Below are 21173 nucleotides of genomic sequence, written 5' to 3' on the forward strand. Positions count from 1 at the left end.
TCTCTACCCCGACCTCCCGATTCCACAGTACAGGGCTCCTTACACCGATTTCAGTTGATCTTTTATCAGAGCATGTTCCCTTATAGACCCCAGACTAACATGCAGCTCCAAAAGAACTGTTGATTGCCAGTCCCTGAGCCGAAAGTGTCTGTTTCTGGAACTCAACGTTTAGCCATTGCGACACCATTCAGGGGCTGCTGCCCTCTTGTGGAAATGAAGAATATGACTGCTTAGAAAAGAAATTAGATGCATTTGGAGACTACTGTCTGTACACATATTCCCATCTTACCTTCCCCTAAAAGCTTAACTTTTTAGTGTGGGCCCTGAAGTTCTTAGGTCCAGATAGTCAGGGCCTTTGGTTTACGTTCACGCTACCATTCTGTCCACCAGGATACGGAACTTTAGCCACAATACAAAATCCTTGTTTCTAGCAAGACTGACATTTGTGAACGCCATTTTGATGCGTGGAGTGGCCGTTGGATGTTAACATCGTGCTTTGGGAAGAGCACTAGCCCAGGTTTAAAGACCCAGGTTCCAGTTCTTGTTCTGCCATTCCCTTGTGACCCTGGACAAGCCATTTTCTAGTTGCATCTGCGGATAAAGGGCTATGTGACCACTGTTACCTGGAATGCTGTAATTTATTAGATTTCGAAAATGCTCTAGTAGTTTGGAGATGAAATTCTTTAGAGAACAGTGGCATATCACATGTGCACTACTTGTAGCTGCTAACCACAGCAAACAGCCATGGGCTTGATTCTAGGTTAGGGTCCCTCAGGCTCCTACAAAGGAGACCGAGGCATTGTTCACATGTGCCCCAGCCTCAGGGGGAGCCACAGTCAGATGCTTTGCTTTTCCCTTAAGTAGAAATGCGGCAGACTGTTCAGGGAGGCTCCCACAAATCCTCGCCTTCACACGTGTCTGAAAAGCATTTACTAAGTTTTCTGGACGAGTCTGGCCACTAGCTCAGGATGCAAAGCTCTGTGACCCATTAGTGACTGGAAGCGATTTCTCATTGTTTCCAAACATCAGTCACCCGCTCCTTGTTACCACGGCAGGGCTTCAGACGGAGGAGGGGGCAGCTGGGGACACCACATGGTTTGCCTGAGTGTGAGGCAGGTGTTCAACCCCAAACTGGAAAAATGGCTCGAAATAAAACTACAGTTGGTAGCTGAGTAAGGAACATGACTGTTTCATTTAAGAAAACTCACTTCCTTCTACTTAAGTTGCCCCACAAAGGATAATTTTCCCTCAAGAACTGCCTTGCCAAGTTTTTCTGGTTGTAGTCTCTAAATGCTATTTTAAATGTAGTCTGGGGAACTATTTTCTGTTGGCTCCTAATACTGAATTAAGCTAACTTTCCCTTACGAGAGTAACAGAAAATTTCAAGAGCACAGGATGCTCTGTTGACCTCAGACGATTTGTACCCCCACACTTGGTAAAAATAAAAAATCTTAGCGAGGTATTTATGACATTAGTCTGAAAACATTTTTTCACTTACAGGAAATCTTACACAACGAAGTGGCAGTCAACTGCAAGGATAAATGCTGAATGAGTCACTCAGCCTGACCTTTGAGGACACTTGGCTTCCTAACAGGTCTTTTCATTAGGGCTTATTCCGGTATAAAAAGGCTCCTTAAGAAAATGTTTTCACTAAAAAATAAGTTACAAACTAATAAGAGTGCTACATAACCAACAAATCCTAAGTATTATGTAAGAGTAATAAGGCAAATTTATCTTAAAAAAGGTGTACTAGTAACAGTGGCCTGCTACGGACCAGGCACTGTCCTAGCGTTTTACACACACAAATCTCCAATCCTTACAATAACCCTAAAAGGCATACAGGCAGACAAGCAGACTCCAATTTGTTGAATAACTAAGCAAGGCCATATAGTACTGGCAGAATCAGAAAGAGAACTCAGGTCTACCAAGTTCTCCTTATGATTAAGCTTTTTCCTCTACATCTCCTGAAAGCTGCCTTGAACTGGAGTGGGGAGAAATGAGAGGCTCCATGACAGCACGCCCTGTGCTTTCACCAGGTTTCTTTATACACTGGACATCCATGTGAGATTTTATGAGAAACAGGTTTTGGCTTGCTTCAAGTTGTGTTTCACTATTTAGTACCCTCTTTCGCTCACAGCAGATGGGCTCTACAGGTCCTGACAAGGTCTGAAATGAGGAATGCTGGGGAGCACCTGTAGGAACACTCAGCCCTGGATCAAAGTACAGCACGCTGTAAGGGACGGTACTGAAAAGAGCGGCAAGGGCAGTCTGGAAGCCTTGTCCCTACAACACAAGGGCTGGTTCCCAATCCTGGTTATGATGCTCAGAGCTGTGAACTGAAGAGATGCGTGATTACACATTTGCTTGCTGCTTTCCTCGTTAGAAGATACAGAGTCACTTTAGTTAACTTCCATTTAATTTAACATTTATTTCATTTTATATCCAGATGTCACATTTTCTACATTAAAATATAATCATGCTGACTCCCCCCACCCCCACCCACTCAAAGAAAAAAGTGAAGAACTTTACACAACATGAAAGATGGAATGCACGGAGTAGGGAAGTCGCTATTGCACAAGTAACAAAGAACACAGAGAGACCAAACAGGACACATGGCAGAACTGCATAGAAGATCGCTCAGGGCTCACGTTCAGGAAGGTGCAGGAATTCAGAGAACTCTAAAGCTTGGAAATGCTATCGTTTGTGCCACAAAGATTACCCTGAAAAGGTAGAGAGAGGTCAAAAAGTAGAACAAAATTGGGGATTTTCAAAGGCTGCTCTCTAACAGAGTTTAAAATATCCGTAAACATAAGTGCGTTTGCTCCCCACCTTGCCTTCGGCATCTGGTAAACACTTTAGAAACTGAAACCACTGTTAGTATGTCAGAATGTAGAAAGGCTGTAGGTTTTTCTTTCTTCTTATCTTGTACCCCAAACAACAACTCTATTAGCGATTTTAATCACGTGACTCCTCTGCTTGGAAATCCAGTAAGGATCACCAAGACAAGGGGCCTCACTGCTACCTGACAGACACCAGCTGTGAAAAGTTGCAGGATTCTGTGTATTTTTTGGAGAGGGAGAGCTGTAAGACACAGGAATCCCAATACATATGTACTAAAGAGAAAAAGAAAACCGCTTTCACTCATCTATTCATTATACAGGAAAGAGCAAGTAGACAGTCAAAACCATCTGCTTCGAGCATCAGCACAGCCCAGCAACACAGGCACACCAACAAACCGAAAGCACACACTCAGGAAAGAGCCTCTTGGCCCTTCTCAAAGGAGGCTTCTTTTAGACCGGATCTTGCCCCTAATGTAGAGACCAAAGCATTATAACTTCAGAGACTGGTACTCTTGAGGGAGTTGAGAGGTAAGGTCTAAGAGGCCCAAATAATGAGACCGTTATCAGGTAACTAACTACTCCACTATGTACAATACATACAGCAATAGGAAAACGCCACTCCATCCCTGCAGCTACTTTAAACATAGCACTGAGGACCCAGCTTTTCTGAACGGGGTATTTTAAGGTCTGTTAGCAGTTTAAAACGTTGCAACACTGGCACAATATGTTACCTATTCTTTGTTTTTAATTACAGGGTAACACAGTAAACTCCAACACAAAGGTGGGGATTGGGGAGCGCAAAAGGAATAAAGAAAATAGAACCAGTATTTCACAAGAGTGTGGAGCAGCGCAGAAGCGGCAGCTAATGCTTCGCAGAGTCTCGAGGGTAAAATTCGCTGAGGGTGCTCTGAGGGATTCTCTTCAGCATTTCTTTGGGGAAGATTCGGAGCAGCTGCCAGCCAATGTCCAAAGTCTCAAAGACAGTGCGATTTTCGTAAGGACCTTAAAAAATTGAGATTGAATTAATAAATGCAAATGACTTCCAACTTAGCAGTGTTATTCAGTATGTACTGTTACATGACTAGCAGTGTATTAAATATATATTGGAAAAAAGGTTGGGACTCCCAAGACTAAATGAGAAGGAGTGAGGAAAAGAGGACACAGACGGTATCATAAGGAACCAGAGAAGCGGAAGAGGCGGCTGGGCTGAGACAGGGAACAGTCTTGCGGGAGAGGATGGGGAGATAGATCTGAGATTTGACAACTGGGTAGCATACTTGAGGAATGGAAACTAGAATCAATGTTTTGTCCAGAGATTAGTGAGAAAAGTCTCCCTGGCACAGAAGGTTCACACAAGGAGAAAAGGCTGAATTTGAAGGCAACTAACACAGATGCTCAGAAGGCCATAAATGCCAGTCAAGCACCTGAATATACGCAACCCTCTCCAGAGCATCACTAGCTGAAGGTCAGTGGTTTTCCAAGTTGTTAAAATTATTTTTGGTGGCAGAATCATCCTTATCCCCACACATAAATCTTATTCTTTGATTCCAAGGCTGGAGGTCTGGGTTCTTCTCTCTAGATGAAAACTTTATTTTGTTTAAGATATTCAGGTTCTGCATTAAAAACATTCCAATAATCATGGATATTTTGGGGATTTGAATAATAATGTATCATATAACTGGAAAGGTGCACATCCTAAGTGTACAGCCTGATGCATTTATTCCAAAGTAAACACACCTGCTGTAACCACCACTGATGTTAAGAGAATATCACTAGCATTAGCAGGGGTGATGGGAGAGACCAAGCAAAACAGCTTGAAAATCCTGCCTATGCTACGTCATAAAAACCATTACAGGTTTTTTTAGTAGAGGGACAACCAATAAAATTAGTAATATATTTACCCTGGCAATGGCACACAGGGAGTCAAGGAGACTGGTGAAAATGTTGGCACCAATGGCCAAGGGTGATGGGACAAAGGTTTGGACTAGGGCCTTTGGACTCAAGAGTGGTCAGAGACCGGCAGCTTCAACATCACCCAGGAATTCACAGAAATGAAAAATCTCTGTCCCCACCAAGGTCTGCTCCATCTGAATCTGCATTTTAACAAGATTTCCAGCTGATTCAAAAGCATATTACAGTTTAAGAAATACAGGACTAAGGTATTATAATGGAAATAAAAACCGAATAGGGTAAGATATTTCAAAGGAAAACAACACAAATTAGTAAATAATTGATCACGGGAGAATAAGCAAAGAAGGTTAAGAATAATGCCCAGTTACTGAGCTTGGGTTAATGGAACAATGATTATACCAGAGGTAGATAAAAATTGAAAGGGCACTGCTAGGCAGGTCACTTGGAAAAAGCAAAAAAACTGGTCCGAGTACACTGAGCCTCAGGGGATGGTGGCATAAACAACAGTGGTGTTCCTGAGGCGGCTGGAGGTGTGGAATCAGAGGTCCGGACAGCGGGTGAAGGCCCACACATTGTAGAGCCACAGCAGAGTGAAAAGTGGGCACTGGGAGGGAAAGCAGAAACAACAGGTAACGGAGCTTTCCCGATTATTAACAATTAAGAGGCAGGAAGGTAAGAAATGAGAAAAAGAGATGAATATGGATGAATCAGGAAAGTGCCAAGCCCCAAATGTCAAAGCAGATCATTGCTAAGAAGTCAGCAGCAAGGAGAACTGGCAACGAAGCTGCACAGCAGAGGGCCTGGGAAGGAGGATTCAGAAGCGCGATGGAAGAAGGAAAACAGTGAGATGGTAGCTAAGTAACTGGAAAATCAAGTCAAGATCTTCCCAAGGTATTTAGAAGGCAGAGGAGAAGCCAGAGGGTTAAGGCAGGCAGGTGACAGAGCCTCTTCTCTAACCAGAGAAATAACTGTATAGAAACCAATGAGAATTCCCTCCGGCTTGGAAAGCAGTTTTCAAAATTACACACAAGGCGTTTTATGTTTGTAAGACAACAGTCATCTTACCCTGAGCAATAAAGTTCCTCTCAAACTTCTGCAGAAATTCCAAGTAGAGAAGATCATCTGAGGTAAGGGCTTCTTCTCCAACGACAGCTTTCATGGCTTGTACATCCTTCCCAATAGCATAGCACGCATACTAAAGAAAAGAAAGGTTCCCATCAGCAGAGAGAGGCTCTCAAAATGTTCAGTCATCTGGGATATAGGAATGTACTGCTCCAGTTTTCCTCACAAGAGCCCATAGAAGGAATTTACAAAATCAATTCACATAAAATTCATATGAAGTACCAGAAGGACTATATTCTCACTCAGAAAGGAGTTTTCAGGCATACAATACACAGATACTCCTAATGCTCTACAAAAAACACACTTCTTCAATGTTAATGAGCTCAAAATTTATAGACCACTTGAAAATCAGAACTCATAAGGAGAAATCCATCTTGAAGTTCTAGTAAAAAAAAAAATCTATGATATCACTAAGTTTACCACTTCTACTTTATGGCCATAGTATTTTTCTTTATTTGTGTTAGTGTACAATCTTATATGACTATAAAAATCAAGGATTTCAGAGACTACATACAACTGTACACTTTAGTGTTCTGGTGATGGCTTAATATGTTGAGCAAGAAATAGGTGAGAGCAGCCTTTCAGGAATACTCTATAATTAACACTAAAATCGCTAATAAAAAATTTAAACAACCTCATTGCTTGGCTTTTTATTTGGAAACATGATAGCATTAGACATGGGTTTCAAGCTAATCTTGATCATCAGCATCTATCCTTATGAGAAAAGGCTGCTGTGGTTCTAATGAATGATTATGTATTTCATATCAAGTCTACACTAAAATTCCATGTGGATGGGGAAAAGTGGTGAGGGTGAAAGACAAGAGGTGCAAGACAGCAGAAAGGCATCCATTTTTTTCAAACACCGTTCTTAGAAGAATGTACGTACCAGCTGGTTAGATACATCGGCATGATCCTTCCTGGTCATCCCTTCTCCAATAGCAGACTTCATTAACCGTGATAGTGAGGGTAGCACATTGATAGGTGGATAAATCTTGGGTAGAATGAGAGGGGAAAAAATACTATATTTAAGTACAATACTCAAGTTTTACAAAAAGCATTTGAAATTCATGATTACATCTTAAATCACAGAAAACTGCTGCATTTGTCTCCTAGATGAATTCTACTGTCACTTCCTGGGAAGAAAAGGTAGCAAGAAACACTTTATGGCACAGTATTTCTTTCAAGAATCAAATCCAACAAAGTCTCATCTATAACACTGTACAAGACTATTTTAAAAAACTAAACTTTCAACATCTGTTTGGTAAGTACTACCACATTATTGAGTCAAAATGGTCTTCTGAACTGACTCAAAAAATTATATACGAAATAAAAAGATTAACAGTAATTCTTAAAAGCTGATTTTAGCAGTATCTACTAGAAAAGCATGGCAAAGTCATTTTTTTCTACTAAAAACAAGATTGGTAGATGATACCATTAAGGAACAGAATTCCCAAAAAAGCTGTTGGAGGCAAGTGACTCCATTTTAAGACACAATAAAGAAAAGTGACGATTCTTAATTCTGGTGCTCTGCCCACACCAGAATTTAAAATAACAGAAATGACAATTTTATAGCCACATTAAAAACAATTCAAGTTGATACTTTCTAAGGAAAGCAATTCCCAAAAGCAAAATCCAAGTCACTAAAGAGTAATGGATGAGCAAGCCTGCAAGTTTCAGAGCACTGCTCGCGTCCAGTACCTGTCTGTTGTGTAGCTGTCTGTCCACATAGATCTGCCCCTCTGTAATGTAGCCAGTCAAGTCCGGGATTGGGTGAGTGATATCTACCGGAGGAACAGTCGACGTTAAGCATGGCGTATTTAGGTTATGAGTTTTACAGTGGCCATCTCCCAGAACCAAACCCACAAGAAGTCCATCTGTACTACCTATAACATTACTTAGAAGAGTGTTGTTAGAGTCATTTTCTGTGATGCTGCAAATGTTCTGTGTCTGTGCTGTGCAGTACGGTAGCCATTGGCCTAATGTGGCTATCTAACACTTGAAACATGGCTAACAAAACTGAAAAAACTTAATTTCAATTATTTAATTTTAGTTAACTTGAACTTAAATAGCCAAATGTGGCTAATGGCAACTATACTGGCCAGTTGAGTTTGGTTGCAGCAGTTAGATGCGTGTTGGCTCTATGAGGTAAACTGGCTGCATTCATAAAAAATACTCTCTCCCCTAGGTAAGTGCTCTCCCCTCTCAATATAGGTAAAGTTTCATTTTAAACTCGAAGTTCCCTTACAGAAATTTGCCAACCTGATGTATACTGAGAACATTCTTAGTTCATAAGCTATGTCAGATGGATACACAACATTTCACAATGCAAAATGTAGGCATGTAACACAGAGAAGTAAACACTAGCCAGGCTGCACCAAAAAGGTCACACAAAGCAACACATTTCCAAATCTGTTAAATTACATCATTTTGTAGCTACTCCCCTGGAACAAATCATTTTCACGTCAGAGGCAGTACAGAGTAACAGTGTGAATTATGAACTCAAACTGGGTCCTAAATCTATCACTTGCTAACCTCAACAAATCATTTTACCTCCCTGTGCCTCACACAGCATCTGCCTCAAAGTTGCTATGAGAAGCAATGAGTGAATATTTATAAAGCACTCAGAACAGTGCTCAATTACAGTAATAACTTACCGTAATTTGTAAAAGTGTTGTTGAAAAACTGAAATAAGGACAAAAAGGCAATACAGGAGAGGAATTCTAAACAGTTGTACCCCAGGAGCCACCCTGAGCACACACGCAGACAGGCATTGGAAAGTCATTTTTAACCAGCCCTTGGTTAAAAAATCTAAGTCTTGTGGAGCTTACTACCTGTACTCCTCATGCGGCACTTAACATGGTGGCCATCTTAAATTACCGGGGCACACACATAAAAAACATCCCCAGTTAGACTGAGTAACTTACATTAAGTAGAGATCATAAATTCTTTTCAAAAATTCTTTACATTTAGAACAGTGTCCTGCAAACAGCAGACACTCAATAGTACCTAATAAATGAAAGTTAAAAACTTAAATTATGAAGAAAATTGATTTTCCTCCACAAAAGGATAATAACTATGGGTAACTTTCAAATGAAAAATGTTTTATTTAGCCACAAATAACCAAGATAAACTCTTAGGGGATGGGTTCTCAAAATAATTTCAACTCGAAAAGAAAGATGGGTCTTCTCTCTCCTTAAAAAGATTAGGTGTGTTATAATCCAAATACCAAAACTTACCATCATTAGGCATGGTAAGAATAGGGATTTGAGTAATCGAGCCGTTTCTCCCTTCCACTCGCCCAGCGCGTTCATATATTGTGGCTAAATCTGTATACATGTAACCTGGGAAGCCTCGTCGACCAGGAACCTCTTCCCTGGCTGCTGAAACCTGACAGCAGGTCAAGGAGAAGAATATCACATACCAGATTATAACGAGCTTGGTTAGAACACGTTTGTCTGAACATGCCGAAGTACAAAGTTGAAAATCCCATCATGTTCGTTTTAAATACTGTCCTTAAGAATGATTTAGAAAAATCTCCCAGCAACATGAATTCAAAGTATTCCGTAACAAAAATGTTGACAATGGGGGACCACAAGGTTTTTGCTAAACTCATACTGCCATAATGTAAGTTTTCAAATAGTTTGCTAGAAGAAAATCTGTTTGCAATTTTATAAATCAAAGGAAGTTAATTTTAAAACAGAAAAGATTGTTGGTTCACAAGATTTATTCCACGTGGTAGAACTAGCTATATTTATCTAACCTAATCCCAAAAAGGTCAAAAGGGAAGGAAATGTACACCAGGAATCATCTGCTGTGCTTTACAACATTATTTAATTTAATCCTCACAGCAACCCTATGAGGAAGGCGTTACCTCCAATTTACAGTTGTAATCAAGGGTCAGAAAAATTAAACAATTTCTGAGGGTCACAAAGTCAGGAGTCCATTCCACTGCACAAAACAAGAATGGTGATAAACGATCTTTCCCTTAGAGACATGGATACTAGACTACAGGCGTGCATGTTAACCTACAATCAACTAGAACCCTAAAGCATTATGAAATGCAACTTCTAAGTGCTACTCTGATATATTCAAAGGAGTGTGCCACAGCAGTGCTCCTCACAGCGCGGTCTGCAGACCAGCTGTTATCAACGCGCAATGATCACAGAGAAAGTAAGATAAGCACTTAGAAACTTTCAGGGCAATCTGGCAGAATAATTTTATGCCTGTTGAATCTAATAATTTTAAAATTTGCATTTGTAAATTATATATCTATTTAAAACTTCACTTTTCTAATAACTCATCTTCATTGTATTTTACAAAAGTATTGGTCTGTGATGGATGGGGGAGAAAAGTTAGTCCTTGACTACAGTTAGTCTGAAACAGCACTATAGCAGAGTAAGATATGGTGACAGCACTGAGGGAATTTTAAGAAGCGAGGTATTGATACAGCCTGTCGAAAAAATACCCCAAAACTTCTAGGGGTAACTGTCAAAATCTCTTTCTTGAGAGACAGGTCTCATTCTGTTGCCCAGGCTGGAGTACAGTGGCACAATCAGAGCTCACGGCAGCCTCGAATTCCTGGACTCAAGCTATCCTCCCACCTCAGCCTCCTGAGCAACTGGGATCACAAGCGTGTGTGCCACTATGCCCGGCCAATTTCTTAATATTTTGTGGAGACACGGTCTTGCTATGTTACCCAGGCTGGTCGTGAACTCCTGATCCCAAGTGCCCCCTCCTGTCTTGGCTTCCCAAAGTGCAGGGATTACAAGAATGAGCTACCGTGCGTGCCCAGCCTGCTAGAATCTTAATACTGTTCCTAAACATTAGGTTTTCTGAAGAAAAAAGTGCTGGAGAGAGTACTGTCAGTGTATGGTCTTTATAATATATTAACTTCATTAAAAATGGAATTATAAAAAGAGTTAAAAATTAATAGTCTGGACAGAAACAGAACTTCCCAGGAGAGTAACTGAATAAACAGCTTGAATTATTTACTCCATTTTACAATCATTTCTTAATCCATGGAGACAGTGACAGTATGAGATACACAGGCTAACCATTTAAATCTTATCCTCTAATCACTTCTACCAAGTTGACAAAAAGGAATTATTTTCCTTTCTGATTTATTAAGCCATTCTACTAATATATGAACGGTGGAATTAAAAAACCATAATTGAAGAATAATGAAAACTTGCAAAGCGACAAGTTAACCCTGAAAATTAACCAATTTTGTTTAACGGAGGGAAAAACATGAACAAGATACCTCTCGAAGTGCTTCAGCGTAAGAACTCATGTCTGTGAGGATAACCAGTACGTGTTTCTCACATTGGTATGCCAGAAATTCAGCTGTGGTTAGAGCCAGGCGAGGAGTGATAATTCGCTCAATGCTGAAAGGGAACTTAGTAAGTCTTAGGCCACTCAAACCAAAAGACCAAAAAGAAAAGACAAAAAGAAATGATTCTGGAAACAACAGTGCAATTCCCCTTTTAAAGTTTTAAATAAATTCAGGAGAGCAAAGCAATTGTTGCTTTACAAATTCTTAAGTAAGGTATTAACAGTTATTTATAAATGTCTCAAATTTCTCAGTTGTATGGTTTCTCAACACTGGGGTGGGGCGGGATGGGGGGCAGGAAGGAGAGAGACAGGGAAGAAATGAAAGCCAGATTTTTCAGGTAAGAGGAAAAAATCATTTACAGAGAGTTGATTGTGTATTAGGTAATTTATTAAGTATGATCTCATTTAATATGCAAAACAACTCCATGAGACAAGTATCAGTTGCCACATTTTACGAGTTTCAGAACCTAAGTAATTTGCCCAATGCCAGATAAGTATCAGGAAGCAGGGCTGGACTTTAAATACAGGGTTACCTCACCGCTAGGTCCAAATGCTGTTATTACCACGGTTTACCTCCCCAACCTTAAGAAACATTTTTGATCCCGAGTCTGGGCCACAGAAAGAAATAGCTCTGTTTACTTACGTTGGGTCATTCGCCAAGTTCAAAAAGAGGCAGACATTGTCCATTGAGCCATTTTCTTCAAAGTCAGATTTGAAGAATCGGGCAGTTTCCATGTTTACCTAAATAACAATAACTTCATCAGTGCTGGGAGAAGAAAAATCCTGAACATTTATTTCTGATGAAAGCCAAGCTATAGATTTGAATTGTTCCTTCTTTTAAAATCTCAAGTATCCCAAAAGTTTTCACAAAAGCCAACAGAACAAAGAGCCGGTTTGGGGCACAAACAACATTATTTTTAAATTTCAAATTAGTCAAACGCCAAATTTTAGTCCTTAGTTTGGTCAAAAATGCCAGACTGCAAATTCTTTACCTAAAGAAATTCTTTACCCAAAGAAAAATTCAACTATATATGTACATTGTTCTCATAACACAAGCAAAATTTTATATATCATACTAAAACAAAAAAAATCTACTTACACCCATAGCAGCAAATACAATTGCAAAATTTTCCTCACTGTAGTCTACTACATCTTTGGATTTCTTTACCAAACCAGCCTGGCGACAGATCTGAGCTGCAATCTGATGAGCAAAGTAGAAGAATTCAGCTGAAATCTAAAATAACATTTCTACAACAAAATAACTTTTACTGTCAACTTTTTGGAATTGAATCATAAATGAAACCAGGACGTTTTAGGGGATTTATTCAAAGAAACTATTTTGTACTTTTTGCAAAGATATGCAAGAGTAAGCAAGAAGACATGTGCATAAATAAAGATTTAAGGTAACTGGATTATACAAACAATAACACTGATTATTTATTTTGAAAATCCTTTACTTGGTTTCTCAGGAACAGTGATGCATTTAGAAATTCTTGTCTGCTAAATTTCATAGCAAACCGATCCCAGTCCTCACCTCATTGTGTGGTAGCCCAGCAGCAGAGAAGATAGGAATTTTCTGCCCCCTGGCAATACTGTTCATTCCATCGATGGCTGAAATGCCAGTCTGAATCATTTCCTCTGGGTAGATTCGACATTGAGGGTTGATTGGCTGACCTAATGTATTTCCAGAAAGGAAAATTTTAACATGTTGGCACAATATTCATGAATGAAATTAGAAATCATATCAAATTAAAAGAAAAGAAAAAGCACCAGGAGACCAGAACTACATAAAGCATCTCTCTACTACCAAAAAAAAAAAAAATATTCAGTTAGTTTTCAAATACAAAACTTGAAAAAATTTTTTCCTTTACTCTTTTGTAGACTCACAAAATAAACAGTAATAGAATTCAAGTTCCTAAAGTAAAATAAAGGTATAGCAAATAAGAGAGAAGTCCTAATGCCTTTTTTTTTTTTTTGGAGACAGTCTTGCTCTGTCGCCCAGGCTGGAGTGCAATGGCTCACTTGGCTCAGTGCAAGCAAGCTCCACCTCCGGGGTTCATGTCATTCCCCTGCCTCAGCCTCCCAAGTAGCTGGGACTACAGGCACCTGTCACCACGTCCAGCTAATTTTTTTAATTTTTTTTTTGGTATTTTTAGTAGAGATGGGGTTTCACCATGTTAGCCAGGATGGTCTCCATCTCCTGACCTCATGATCCGCCCGCCTCAGCCTCCCAAAGTGCTGGGATTACAGTCGTGAACCACCGCACCGTGCCGAGAAGTCCTAATTTCAAATTCATGGTTTTACCATATACATTTCAGACACATCCTAGATATTTTACAGTATCTTAAAATATTAATACATAAAACTTTAAGATAATTTCTAAGAAAATACAATTAAATAATAAAATAATTTATAACCTGTGGAGTATGTTGCTTATCTACTTTAAATGATATCACAAACACCACTCTCTATCTGGCAAAGGTACAAGACAGAGAGAGGCTATTTTATCCCAAACACAGAAACCCATCTACTGTCCCTACCCATGATATCAAGGAAGTCTTCAGCCAGTACAACAGGACCTCTGTCAATGGGTTTTCCCGATCCATTGAATACCCGACCTAGAAATCAGTAACAAGACAGGACAAAGTAGATGCTGACTTTCAAACGTTCATAATTTTTAAAAGACCTTATGGAAATATGTTTAAAAGGAAACAGATCTCAGCTTAGAATGAATAATATCCATTTACCAAGCATATCCTCAGACACTGGTGTTCGGAGAATATCCCCAGTAAACTCACAGGACGTTTTCTTAGCATCTATACCTGAAGTCCCTTCAAATACCTATCAAGAAAAAGAATCAGAAGGGTAAAAGTAATTTAGATCATGGGCATTTACATTTTATTCATCTGCTAAACAGCTCTTATAAAATAAAATACACGAATGTATACTACTTTTGATATAATGAGCAAAGACATATAATAAATCAAATTGTCAACCTTCAGATCAAGGGTTCATGCTACAGGCCAAGCCTGATAAACAAGCTAAGTATGTTTTGTTTTGTTTTTTAATTTTTTAATATATATATTTTTAAAGGGTTGTTTCAAAAAAAAAGAAAAAGAAGGAAGAATATGTAAGAGAATTTAGTTGGCCCCACAAAGCCTAAAAGCATTACTCTCTGGCCTTTTACAGAAATCTTGCCAATCCCTGCTTTAGACTATTTTTAAGGGGAACATGTTATTGAGAAAACTGCCATTACCCATAGTGAGGTAACATTAAAAACTAGGAACTGTATGAGACAATTTAAAAGAAGAGACTCAGACAGATGCTCTTTTGGTTTCATCACATCATCACTGAATTCTGCTTTTCATCTCTCTCCTTCTACAAGACTAATTTTATCCATTTAAATTTCAAATTAGTCAAATGCCAAATTTTAGTCCTTAGTTTGGTCAAAAATGCCAGACTGTGTTGCTGTCAGACTAAGTGGAGCTAGGTGGCTGACAATGAGCAAGAAAACATGCAATGATAATTATTATTCCCTGCAGCCGGTAACCAATCTCTAAAGACTCTAAAAACACGTATACAATGATCATCACAGAAAGAAACACGTAGCGTTCCCTATGTGTCGGCAGCTAGGCAACAGTTCAGCTGGCCAGGTGCAACTTACCTGAACTACTGCCTTGGAACCACTAACTTCCAGAACTTGCCCACTTCTCTTTGTGCCATCTGGTAAGGTCAAATGGACGATTTCAGCATACCTGGGAAACTAAAGAGAAAAAAAATAAAGGATCAATAACCCACATTTTAAAAGCCCTCCAAATTACTACACATGCTCTGTCTCTACCATGGTGTGTCCGAATGTGCAACCCCTACTCTCCACAGATACAGGTTTAGGCTGAGAGCTTTCAATATCCTCAGGTAGTTTAAGTCCTTTCAACACACATCACTGACACGTATATTGGCAAACAAAGCATAAGGTACAGAAGAAGGGTCTTAAATCCTTGAAAACATGGCAATTAAATGTATTGCTTTTCCTCTGCATGCATGTTTTATAGTTTTGAGGCTACAGAAAGGTACAGATAAACATGTTCCCACCACCTAGAACTGATGATTGCTTTCTAGGTTGTGTGTATAATCAACTGTGTGCTTCAGGTGTGGTTGATAGGGGAAGAATAAAATGTTACTAAATAGGCTAGGCTCGGTGGCTCACGCCTGTAATCCCAGCACTTTGGGAGGCCAAGATGGGCATATTATCCGAAGTCAGGAGTTGGGGACCGGCCTGGCCAACATGGTTAAACCTTGTCTCTACTAAAAATCAAAAATTCGCCGGGCATGGTGGTACATGCCTGTAATCCCAGCTACTCAAGAGTCTGGGGCAGAATTGCTTGCGCTGGGGAGACGGAGGTTGCAGTGAGCCAAGATAACGCCACTGCACTCACTCCAGCCTGGCTGACAGAGCAAGACTCTGTCTCAAAAAAAAAAAAAAAAAAAAGTTACTAAATAATAATTACTATTATAATAAGATAATGCTTAAGTCTCATCCTCAATCTAGTTCTCCTAACAAGATACATATTCCTCTAACCCATTTTTACTCTTTAAAAAGACATGTCTCCAAAAAATGTAGTTTGGTGATTTACGTAAATGGCAATGTACTTATCATTCTGCAATTTGTTTTCTGCAATTTGTTTTCCACTTGACCTGATATTAACATGACATTCTGTCACGTTAATACTTATTTTATCAACATAATTGAAAGATGCATCATTATTCTGTGTGATGTGGAAAAAAAAAACTGCCAATTAAACTATGATGTGCCATTGGTTGTAAGACCCTTTGGAGATATGGGTACCTTAGAATTAATGTTAAAACAGAGGATGTACAGTTAAACTAGATAACTACACTACATTTTATTTAGCAGTTCTTCTACCAGTGGAGTTTTGGGTTGTTCCAAATTTACACGAACACAAAAATGTTACAATGAGCATTCTTGCATGTGGCTCCTCATACAAGCCAGAATTTCCCAAAGCCATTTGGTGGGCCACATACAAGCTATGCCCATTTTCTGCCAAACTAACTCTGTAAAGGAACCTTATTAATTTACAGTCTCCTTAGCAGTATAAAAAAGTATCCCTTCCATCTTTGCCAATCTACGCTTTTAAATGTAATTTTTTTTTTTTTTTTTTTTTGAGATGGAGTCTCGCTCTGTTGCCCAGGCTGGAGTGCAGTGGCCGGATCTCAGCTCACTGCAAGCTCCACCTCCTGGGTTCACACCATTCTCCTGCCTCAGCCTCCCGAGTAGCTGGGACTACAGGCGCCCGCCACCTCGCCTGGCTAGTTTTTTGTATTTTTTTAGTAGAGACAGGGTTTCACCGTGTTAGCCAGGATGGTCTTGATCTCCTGACCTCGTGATCCGCCCGTCTCGGCCTCCCAAGGTGCTGGGATTACAGGCTTGAGCCACCGCGCCCGGCCTACTTTTGCTGATATTTTACATAGGTATTTTTGCTAATATCTAACATGAATGTATTAAGAATTTTGGCATCTGTGTTATAAGTGAGAACAGCTATTTTTCTTTTCTAATACTACACTTTTTCTGGTTTGGAGTCAAAGATATGCTAACTTCACAAAATCAGTGGGCAGCAGTGCTTCATCTTCTTCTATTCTGATATAATTTGCCTGAGACTATCTGTTCCTTGATCCTGTATGTTTTATGTTAAAAACAAAAGCCAAAATCTAAAATCAAAACAAATCACTATAAATCTCACGATCTAAATAGATTTTTCTACAACTACATAAAATTTATTTACCAGTCTTCCAGTCTTCCCTCACCTATAACTATACCCCAATGTAACATTCAATGAAGCTTTTTTAGGTCTCTTAAAATTACTTCCTCAGAGACGGTTTCTAAGTCCTTCCCAGTATAATCTTTCACAGCACCCTGACTCTTCACAGCACGTACCAAGTAGACATTGATACTATATCTGCAACTCCACTATACTATGCTCAACTAGGGGAGACCCCATTCTTGTTGTTCACCATTTTATTTTCTGTACGGGGCTCAGCACTTAACACTATTAAGCCCAAATATTTTTTGAGCTGTTTCAATAATATACTTAGTAATATTAAAAAATTTGTATTTTAAAAATGAGTCCAAAAGTTTATTTAACAAAGAATATAGAAAACAATTAAAATATACAGAAACAAACAAAGCTTCCTAACATTGTTCTCAAAAAACGAAAGAGTAGGCTGTATTCTTTCACAAAACGTTAATGGGCACCTGCCTAAATCTTGTACAACTTAAGTTTGATTATGGCTTTGAATCAATCTTCAGCACATATCAAACTGCAGTCAGGAGGTAAAGTCGCTAGGTTTCATCTTGAGATTAGTTTCTACAGGTGCCTTATCACACACAAAGATATTACCTTAGTGATAAAGCAGAAGAGGCAACGCACTTTGCCCCTTTCTTTTAAGAAATGTTTCTCGATGTATCTTCTGCTTCCAGAGGGGTCACATGCCAAGCACAAACGCATCATTAACCTCTCTCGACAAACTAGTAATTGTATGCCTCTCCTTGACCCACCCCAGTAACCAATGTACAATTACTGTTCTAGAAAACATATTACAGAAATTATTTTCTTGGATGATACTTTGGTCAAACAGCTCAGGTAAAAAGCTTAGCCCAGGGTATCTGATAGCCAAGGGTATCAGGGTATCTGGGCTTTAGACTGACTGACACTCAGTCTAAAGCATGGCTTAAAAATCGTAACAAAAATTTAAAGTGTACTAAATAGGACCTAATGCCACATTTTTAACTACATAAATAGACCATAAGAGATAGTGGTATTACCTTAACATGATCTAAGATCACTAGCGGACCATTGACTCCAGATACTGTCTTGTATGCTGGAAAGAAATACAGAAGAGTCAGCTTTAGTCAAACAGCACAAAAGCTTAAATTAGCTCTCTGGCATTACCAAAACTCCTTTCTACGTTATCATATCTATTAGAATACGCAACACTCAAATAGTTACAAAATTTTTCAATGCATTTATAGAAATGTCTGTGCCTACAGAACTTTTCATAACTCACTGTCATCCAACCAAAAATATTTTGAATCCTTAGTAAGAGTAAGTCATTGTTCTAAGCACCCAGCATACAAAAACAAGACACAGAGGGACAGACTCTGCTTGCCTTTGAAAGTTTGGTCTTATGAGAGAGTTAGAATGTGATGTGATAAGGGCTCTCACTATGGCCTGCAGAGGGTTTGTGGGAGCACAGCAGAAACAGGGCAATAGTTCTCATCTCAGGGAGAAAAGTAAAAACTTTATAGAGGAGGTGGCATTTAGCTAATTAGATGAGGAAAGGGAATTTTTAATGTTAAGCAGAAGTGACCAAAGTCACAAAGGAAATCGGAGAAATTGTATATAGCCTGCAAGGTAAAAAGCCATAATTAAATGGTGTCATAAAAACTAAGAGAAAAGAGCTTTTGAAGGAGGGAGTAGGCAATGGAAAGAAAGGCCAGAGGTCAAACAAGATAAGAAAAGTATCCTTTTAAAAAAAAGTCAAATGTTACTGCCAGGTTAGAAACTGTTGTTTTCCACTGCAAAGTGCACCCTACGAATAAACTGCTACTCTACCCCAGCAGGTCCTACCCAAAGCCCTCACCTATCACACCTGCACGGCAAGTGAAAGGGGGATCAGGTATAAGAACACTCAGGGGACAGTAATTCTACCAGACACCTACAAAATTCACTAAATTTCATAAGCAGAACAACTGAAAAAAATACATGAACCGAAGTTTTGAAGAAAATTTACTATAAGGCCTAAAATAATTAATATGAAGCTGTCTAGCAACTGGGAATTTGTCACTTGCTAGATTTCTTTTGAGGTCTTATAATGAGTTTGCACAGAGATTCCTGGCAGAGATGTGGACTCCCAGGAATGAGGAAACCATTTACTAACCAGTCTGTCCACTCAAGGGGCTTTGGAATTTAAAATTACAATTCCTTCAGCCTCAGGCTGGGAAGCCAGAGCCCTGGTACAAATGCTAGGACGGAGCAGACAGCGCTGTCAGGGCTTCCATCTTTCCTGCTAACGGGACGTTTAAATCCAGACATCACATATTTGCTTGAATATATCAGTAATTGTACTGTAACTGTCTCAATAGAGGCCCCCAACTGAAGTGTTTTTTTGTTTTTTGTTTTTCACTTTAGATAAAAAGCAAGCTACTTGGAGGGATGGTCATGTGAAAGGATTAATCATTCCCCTAGATTACTAGAAAGACCCCATTTGCCACTCTGCCACTTTTATGAAAACTATCCCTACTGTTTTAAAATGATCGAATACTCTTAAAAAACATAATTCCAACCCCCAAAAGATTTCTTCATTGTTCTCATTTTAAAAAGACTCCCAACATTGTTTTTCAATGACTTTCTAAAATTGCCAAGTGGAAATGGAAAGTGAGCTACATTAGAAATATGTTTTCTTGAAACCAGTTTTCAGAAATGCAGAAATGTAGACCTTTCCAAAACCTTTACCAAACAGCTGGGGTCGGGGAGGGGATATGGTGTTGAGATTTATGATAAACTGTTTTGAATAAAATGAAACATCAGTAAAATACATCAGGTTCTTAAAATTCTCTTTTATTCGACAAGACTGTATCTCCTTTATACGTCTAATTTCTACAACAATAAAGCTTCAGAATCTCATATTTAAAATTCAAGCTCATTCCAAACCATGAAATTTTGCCAGTCACGAGCAAAAGTATGACCAAGAAAAAGAAACACTAATCATAGCTTTTCCTGGAAACAGTAAATCAAGTTGACTTCTACTACAGAAGGCAAGATTCTACTTCCTCAAAAGTCTCTAAATTTGCAATAATGTATCCAGCCTTTCAAAAAGCCAATAAGTAACCTTGCAGGTTAACTGATAACACCAACATACATTTAGTAAGCACTTTTCAGGAATTCTCATTTAATCTCCATAATGGACATATGAGTTAGCTATCATTATTCTAAGTTTCAGAAGAGAAAAATTATTCTCAGAGAAATTATTGTGTCTTGCCCAAGGACACAAGCAACCAGCCCAAGGCTCTGAACGTGCACACTCTAGCTCCAGGGCCACTTATCCTTTGATTCTACTACAGCCCAAATTCTAAAACTGAACCGGTCCATTTTTTGTGGTATGGTATCTTCTAAGAATTATGAAGCGATATCACCCAAAACAGTTTCGCAAGCCTGCAATTTTAGCTATGAAAAACAGGTTTTTACTGTTCGCATCAGGGAATATTTCCCTGTGTCTACGCTTTGTCATAATCACAAAACAATCTTTTTCCAATGGAGTCGTAGCTACTGGAAGAGTTTAAGTAGAGAACGGAGAATCTGGTGGAGGTGATTCAGCCATCTTCCTGCATTGAAAATCACGAAAAACATGAGGCGATGAGGAGACACTTTGAAACAAACCAGAGGTTAAACATGCTTGGTTTAAATTCAACTGACATATAAAAACGAAGCTAAGACATGTTATAATCCAAATAAGATAAAAATGTGACCCAGCTTTATAGCTGGAAAGAGTTTCATGTTTTTACAGAGCATCTTCAGATAGGCTATCTGATTTCACCTTCACAGAACACAACGAGGTGGGTGCTAGGGTTTGAATATCCCCTCGGAAACTCCAAAACAAGTTGAAACTTCATCCCTGATGTGGCAGTACTGACAGGTTAGGCCTCTAAGAGGGGACTGGGTCATGAGGACTCTGCTCTCATGAATGGATGAATCCATTCATGGGTTAATGAGTTATCCTGTGAAGGGAACTGGTGGCTTTACAAAAGGGAGAGAGACCTGAGCTAGCGCCTCCGCATTCTCAGCCCCATCACCATGTGATGTCCTGAACCACCTTGCGACTCTTTCAAGTCCCAACAGAAAGAAGGCTCTCACCAGATGCGGCCCCTCCACTTTGGACTTCCCAGACTCCAGA

At 39.3% G+C, this 21173-nt stretch overlaps 1 protein-coding gene across 1 annotated transcript in view; it reads right to left on the minus strand.

The window, feature by feature from the left end:
- Nucleotides 1-2408: 2408 nt before the first annotated feature.
- The window catches only part of ATP6V1B2 (ATPase H+ transporting V1 subunit B2), a 531364-nt gene continuing 512599 nt past the window's right edge, over nt 2409-21173 (minus strand). The window contains exons 3-15 of the mRNA XM_050801866.1: nt 18046-18101; nt 14869-14967; nt 13952-14045; nt 13745-13822; nt 12739-12878; nt 12304-12405; nt 11848-11945; nt 11134-11257; nt 9110-9260; nt 7572-7654; nt 6760-6864; nt 5817-5946; nt 2409-3842 (exon numbers count right to left, since the gene is read on the minus strand). Of these exons, the coding sequence (XP_050657823.1) occupies nt 3703-3842; nt 5817-5946; nt 6760-6864; nt 7572-7654; nt 9110-9260; nt 11134-11257; nt 11848-11945; nt 12304-12405; nt 12739-12878; nt 13745-13822; nt 13952-14045; nt 14869-14967; nt 18046-18101 (1400 nt within the window). The 3' untranslated portion in view covers nt 2409-3702. The remainder of the gene's footprint in view (nt 3843-5816; nt 5947-6759; nt 6865-7571; nt 7655-9109; nt 9261-11133; nt 11258-11847; nt 11946-12303; nt 12406-12738; nt 12879-13744; nt 13823-13951; nt 14046-14868; nt 14968-18045; nt 18102-21173) is intronic.

This window comes from Macaca thibetana, chromosome 8, assembly GCF_024542745.1.
Source record: "Macaca thibetana thibetana isolate TM-01 chromosome 8, ASM2454274v1, whole genome shotgun sequence".
NCBI classification, from domain to species: domain Eukaryota; kingdom Metazoa; phylum Chordata; class Mammalia; order Primates; family Cercopithecidae; genus Macaca; species Macaca thibetana.